Source organism: Copadichromis virginalis, linkage group LG12 (genome assembly GCF_057382275.1).
Source record: "Copadichromis virginalis isolate Kocher_CV1m ecotype Utaka linkage group LG12, C_Virginalis_male_GT1.1, whole genome shotgun sequence".
NCBI classification, from domain to species: domain Eukaryota; kingdom Metazoa; phylum Chordata; class Actinopteri; order Cichliformes; family Cichlidae; genus Copadichromis; species Copadichromis virginalis.
In genome coordinates this window covers 35,138,138-35,145,079 of record NC_140629.1, presented here as the reverse complement: position 1 = coordinate 35,145,079, position 6,942 = coordinate 35,138,138, and the positions used below count along the sequence as shown (strand labels likewise).

Below are 6,942 nucleotides of genomic sequence, written 5' to 3'. Positions count from 1 at the left end.
TTCTCACTGAAATGAAGTGCAACCAGCTCCTGGTTAAGGAAACTTTCTTTTTTACCATTTACTGTCTGAAGCGCCAGCTGTTAGTGTTTCTTTTTCCTCATATTACATTTTTAGTGACCGTTATTGTAGCTTGCTCTATATCGAACTGAAGGTTGTCATCTGGCCAAGAGCAGAGTGTTACTGCAGCTACAGGACTGCCTAACTGTCAACTGTCACAAATCTACAATTGTTTAATCCCAATGATCCTGAGCAGCTTGCGTCACGTTGTCAGAGATGTAGCTCAACTACCTACCACTTCAGGGAAATAAGTCACGCACTCAGACTCATTTATAAATGAACCTCGGGCACTGACTCCAGAGTGCACCTCGTTCTAGGCTATTATTTAGATTTGTCAGGTTTAAACAAATATAGAGAACAAAGAATTTAGTTTTATTTATTTAATGTTTAATAGATAACACTTAAAGTTGGACCATCCATCGTCCTTCATCATCAGTGACTTTAACGGTTTACCAACAGTTAAACAGGGGAAAGAGCTGCAACCAGTAAATGGCAAAACTTGATATGAAACTATGTCATAAGTCAGTGTCTTATCAGGCTGCAAGTTCAGACATAAAGTCATACTTTGGTGGGTAAACAGAACTCTTCTGACCTTGGCTCCACTTTTCCACAACTATTTTTAGAGCTCAGGTCAAAATTCTTCACACAAAAAAATCACAGAGTTATAGATGTTGGCACGGTTCTGTTATGGGAATCTTGTTTTCCTTGAAGGACCTTTAATGGAAAGACATTGAAGCCAAAGATCAGAGCAGGCATTAATGGCAATAGATATACTGAGACACAACACCAAGGAGCGGTGGCTTATAGATACACAGCAACTGTAGGCAGGCTAAAGCAGTTTATGTCGTACCTTATATACAAGTAGGGTGTATAGAAATATATCAGCTGGTGCTGAGATAAGCTGATCTGCTGGAATTTCAGTTAGAACTAATTTAGAAATGTTCAATAAATGCTGACCTCAGACGTCGAGCCTGTTTTGGAAGCAAATAACTGGAAAAACTTTGTCTTTTGAACAAACACAGGTCAACAGAGTGTAGACAACAAGCCAGAGGAAGCTTTGATTTAGATGATTACTGACACATGACATAATAATAAGTGTTTGTCTTTTCATCTACAGCACTGTGTAAACGTCACGAGCCACACCTCAAGTCCTTAATCTTTCTTTGCTTGCTTGTAATTACTTGATTTAGTCTTCAGGAATAGTTCTCCAGGCTTCCTAATGATATTCCAAAGTTCTTCTTTAACTGTTAGCTGCCTTTTGTTTTGTTCTCTGTCAAGAAGATCCCACACTGCTACAATAATGCTGATTTTCAGGTTTTGGGGAGTGTTCCACTGTGAGGGAGAAATGGGATGGGGTGACTCAAGACAGTACTGTATGGTTAGTATTGTAAGTTACCCCCTGACAAACACCATATACATTTTTAACAACAAGAAATAACCCCTGAACCTAAAAAAGCTAAACAAAACATTTTTTTTCAACAAGAAAAACTGAACTGGAACAAACCCGACCGGGAAAGTAACTGAGACCAAAGTTAGACTAAGACATTAAAAAACAAAAAAAAGAAACCTACATACTGGAAGAAACCAAACAAATTCTGGATCAATATCCTGCTCATCTGTAAAATCTTTCCTGCGATGTAACGTTTGCTTTGTAAAGGTGAATTATGAAGCAAAAGACTGACCACTGAAAAAGAGAACTAAGAAATTTGTGGGAAGTTTCCACAGCAGCTCTGACTGGGTAAAACCGATGAGGCAGTGAGGTGTGGGCATGTTCACACTGGTCTGGTCTCCAAGCATCTTTTTATTATGCATTATGCAACATTTGAACACAGAGCTGCACATGAACAAATCTGGAGGAGAGGAGCCTTTGTTGCTTCTCATAGGTTACTTAGGAAATCATATATAACAAGTTGATAAAAAAAATGCAAACATCAGCAATTATTTCAGTTACATTAGAGAGATTTTTGGTTCAATTTAGGATCAAAGCGTTTGATAAAATTATTGTGAATATTTGGTACAGTCAGTGCAGAAGAAGAGCTTTATAATAATTTTGACAGACTGAATGTTGGCCTGTATGTTTCCATTTGTGGGAGGAGCTTTTTTTGGAAAATCTTAGCTGGGGAACCTCACTGGTCGAGACACTGGGAGATTATATTTCACTCTGGTTTGGTTCCACTGAGCAACTTCCAGGAAAGCTGACTGACCTCAGCTTTTACTGCTCTGAAACATTACATCAGAGGTTTGTTTTTTTTTTCTTTTTCCAAATAATCTGACCATCCCGTTAGAGGATCAGTGAGCAAATCCAAGTTTTTTTCATGTGCAAAACTAAAGAGTCTGAGTTATTGTAAAAAAAATGGCTTTATTTCATCCATCCAGCCATAGTTTTTCTTAACAGCTTATCTAGTCAAAGATTACTTGAGTCCATCCCAGCTGTCATACGGTGAGGGAGGGTACACCCCGGAGAGATCACAGTTCATCCCAGGGCAAGCTTTGTTCCAAATAGCCAACATTTGTCTGAGCACAAGTGCCTTTGTGCATTAAAGTTGTAACTTACATGAACTGTAGAATAATGATGTTTAATTAAGTTAATAAAAGAGAAACTCAGCATGGCAAGGAGCAGTGACTCTGAATGGCTAAGTTCCCCACCCATCCCTAAAGGAGAGCCTAGAAAGCCTTCAGAGAAAACTCAGTTACACTCCTCTTTTTCTTTTGGTTAACACCCATGGCTTGAGATGAAAGTAGGAACATAAACTGACCAGAAAATCAACTCTCTCTATATACCATGACAGTGGCAGAATGTCTATAGTTTTCAATCACCTACAGTTTCCTGTCTGTAATAAGACATATGAAATGTTACACTTGAAGGTAGGCAAAGGCATGAACATCCACCTGAGCTCAAGGGTTAGAATAAAATATTTACTGTTTGAGGCTCACCTTCATTAGATTCACTAGGTTCATGGACTATTATACCAAAGTTATGCCATTCTACTATGCAAACCTAACTTACTGATCAAAACCCCTTGGAACATAAAAACTCACTTTTCCAGAAATATCCACTTTGACTTTCACGGCTTGCTTTCCGTTTGACCAACAACCCTGAACCAGATCAGGCCGTACACTAAACAGGAAGTGAGTCATTGTTTTGCGTCTGTGACTGAACATCCTCGCAACTCTACTGTATATGTGATGTGTTTGGTTGACTTGGCTCGAGAAAGCAGTGTTTTTACTGTACATCCATAACAATTCTTCAGTAGATGTTTTTTTATCCGGTCTTGCAACAGACTTTTCTCAACTCGTGTAAAAACACAGATGGTGCAGCAGGTGCTGTGCAAAATACTGATCTGTTGGAGATAGAAGAAGCAACTTCATAGTTTACATGCTACGCTCTCTGCTTCTTTAGACCACATAGGTTAAACATGGTACAGGCCTTTCATAATTTTTAATCTCTAAATGATTTTGAGAAGATTTTTGAGTCAGTGCTGTGGTCAGATGAAACCAAAACTGAGTATTTTGGCATCAGCTCTACCTGCCGTGTTTGGAGGAAGAGAAATGATGACTATGACCCAAAGAACACCATCCCCACAGTCAAGCACAGAGTTGGAGACATTATGATTGGGGCTTTTTATCTGCTAAGCGTATAGGAGGACTTTACCTCAGGTGATGGGCGAAGCTATGTATTGTAAAACCTTGGACGAGAAACTCCTTTCCTCAGCCAGAACACTGAAGATAGTTGGGTCTTCCAGAATGGCAATGACCCAAAACATGCCACCAACGCAACAAAAGATATGTTAGATAATTATCTCCACACTTTACAACTTTATAGAATTTGGGAACTGTATTTCTATGGCTAACACAGAGATGTGCCAAAAAAAAGAAAATGAGAAAAGGACAAGGACAAGAGAGAGTGATGGGACAAGAAGATAAATATATATTTTATATTAATACACAGAAAAACTGAAAAACTACTTGGGTTCAAACACATTTGTTGTACTTATCGTTATCTGATGCTTTAGTTTTGGATGTTAATACAGGCAGAAATCTGCTCTTTCACATATTGTTGAGTCAAAATGGTGATTAAATGTACAGTTATTCAGATTGAGATTTATAACCAGAAATCAGATCTGTATTACATCTAGTACCTACATTATATCAACTGGCATGAACAACTATCTAACAATTCCAGAGTTAATGTGCTGGTTTATTTTCACACAACTGTTTAAAAAGGCCATTTGTTTCACAACTGGAATATTCTTACAGTGTCCTACAGATTCTCAGGGTCCTCCACCCCGTGCTTGTCATACTTGTCATATTACGATTTTTACCTGTGCCTTACAGTGTCAACATGGCAACCTCCAATATCAAACATCAACAGATCTTCCCCGGGTGCCTCCAGGCGATGGTTGCCCTAAGCCGGCGGAAGTAGCATGAAGTCATATAAAGTATAACATTATTGAAGCATATCATCAATAAGAATGAATAATCTCAACACTCTACTGTGTGTGCAACTGAAATGCGCAGCGGCATATTAATCATTACAATAACAAAGTACTGGGAAGGGTTTTCAGACACGACTCATTGTTGCTGTGATGTAACACGAAGCTGGAACCACTCATGACTCAGCAGCCTTCTGAAGGCTCGAGAGATAAAGCATGAAAAAAAGGGAAAGTGGGGAAAGGATTTTATTTTCCCCCTTAAAGTCTGCAGAAATCACTCTGGACTGAATCTAAAATCTCAAACACCCTTTAGTCTCTAACGTATCTGCCCATTAACAGAATTTTAGATGCAGCTGCTGAATGATAAACATGTCTTGCTCTAACTGTATCTGGTTCTGCAGACACACGAACATGAATGTGGCACCCATACTGTTGAAAGCCTTACAAATGTAAGCACACTGTGCTTACAAGTCATGTTCTTCCACACCATACTGGGAAAAGAATTCCTTTATGGTCCTTTGTCTCCTAATTCAGGCAATGACGCTCTTAGCGTCTTAGCATCTATAAAGTTAAAACCAAAGCAGCCTTTGTGTTTTAAAGTGTATATGTGCTGATTTTACTTTTTCCCTTTCGCTTATCCCAGAATCTGGATCACTGTTGACTCGATATTTCTGCATTTGTCTTGGAACTAAAAAAGAAGAAGATTTTCTACTGAGTGGTTGAATGCACTGCATCCCGTGAGTTTGTTATTCATATATAAAATGCAATGTGATAGAGCCTTAAAGGGTTTGAAAAATGACTGACTTTGATGTAGTTTTCAAACTCGATGGACGGAAATGGACTATGCAAATGATGCATATCTGCAGACTATGATCCTGTGCAGGCTGTAAGATATTCATCTTGTAAACTACACATGCAACATGTGTTTAGAGAAATAAAAATACCCAATAAACAGCATTTGGTGTGCTTCAGTAAAAAGGCAGGAAACAGGAACTTCTTTTAGACATTTTTTTATTAAAATTATTATTAAATAAATAGCAAATAATATAATAAATAACTAAATAAAACATATATACAACAATAACAACAACAGCAGTGTCAGTATCATATAATTGGCCTATAGTAGTGACAGTTTTCCTTGACAAAATTAAACATGTAAAACATTCACTTTGCCAGCAGGCCTATAATGCCGTTAGAGAAAAGTTCAAGTTTTTCTTAAAATCAAGTTTCAGTTTCTTGTCAGTATTCACAGTTCCTTGATTCTTTCGAGTGTTGTCTCATTTCTTGCTAATAGTCCTGCTTCGGCTTTGAGCGAGACTTGTTAGCCGGCGCATGGAGCTCCTTTCCCGGCTACACCGCGCAGGGCGCACCGCTCTTCTCCAAAAACTACTCAGGATCAGCTCCTGTTCGGTTCGGGTTAGGACCCAGTAGCCCTGTCTGGGGCGGTTTACAGTGAAACCAGTCCTGATAGTTTTAGTTGTCGCTGCCCAGCCTGTGGTAGACCAGCAGTGCCACCATGCTTTTCCCGGCGCTCTGCTCGAAGGACCGGCTGGTGTCTGTCTCTTGGCCGGGCTGGGAGCAGGTGGGCTTCGGGATTATCTGCTCGTTGGATGATCCGCCGTCCTCACAGCTGCTCGGTGTGGCTGACATCAGTTCAGGTTTGGCGCACAGGTCTGAGAGCTGGCAAGCCTGCTCCTCCGCTGACTGGAAGGAGAAACCCTGGTAGTCGCCGATCGGGCTCTCCGTGTTTCCCAGCGCCGTCTCTGTGCAAGGATCTTCGGTGTAGATCTGCCACAGCACCACAAGGCACAGGATGACCAGCCAGCGCTTGGCCTGGCTTTTCTCTGGAGGAGGAAGGTGCATGCGGACTTTAGCGGGGTACATGACCCGGGTGCAGCGCTTCTTCGGCCGGATGGGCACGTAGGAGCGCACGGCGGTTGCCTGAGCCGGTACCCGCTCAAAGGTAAAAACCTCCGGCTCCGTGCTTCGGCTCGTCATCCTGCATGAGGCGAATCTCTCCTGCTCAACAGTCAGAGTCGTGCTGTTTGACCGTGCGTACATTTTCTCGTAGTCTTGGGTCGCTTTCTCTAGGATTTGTTTGTTTCGCTTGTTCGTAGTTTGCTGCAAGTTAGATATACTCCAGGCGCCAAGACCTCGAATTTATACATTCGAAACGCAGGTTGTTCACTTTAACCACGCCTACATCGTTAGCCACTCCCTGTATTGCACAAGTGAGGAAAAAAAACCTTTTAAAAATTTTTTATATGTCGTATGTGCCAAGGCTCTGACCGAGCAGGCTGCGGATGGAAGCTGAATCATCAGGGCTTGGTAGAATGACTACATTCTACATTCCCCACATTAAAAGACTATTCAGTATTTGAACCAATCAAATGAGCGAATTTAATCTTAATTATATTTAAAATCACTTAAAATTATAATATGAATATAATGC

At 40.5% G+C, this 6,942-nt stretch overlaps 1 protein-coding gene across 1 annotated transcript; it reads right to left on the bottom strand.

The window, feature by feature from the left end:
- Positions 1-5,484: 5,484 nt before the first annotated feature.
- On the bottom strand, positions 5,485-6,646 carry ier3 (immediate early response 3). Its single transcript, XM_085474212.1, has one exon. It carries the CDS (start codon positions 6,549-6,551, stop codon positions 5,964-5,966), a length of 588 nt encoding a protein of 195 aa, XP_085330338.1. The 5' UTR covers positions 6,552-6,646; the 3' UTR covers positions 5,485-5,963.
- Positions 6,647-6,942: the final 296 nt, after the last annotated feature.

What these genes read in the sequence shown, in the direction of transcription:
- ier3 (XM_085474212.1), bottom strand. Translation starts at nt 6,551, where the DNA reads ATGTACGCACGGTCAAACAGCACGACTCTGACTGTTGAGCAGGAGAGA.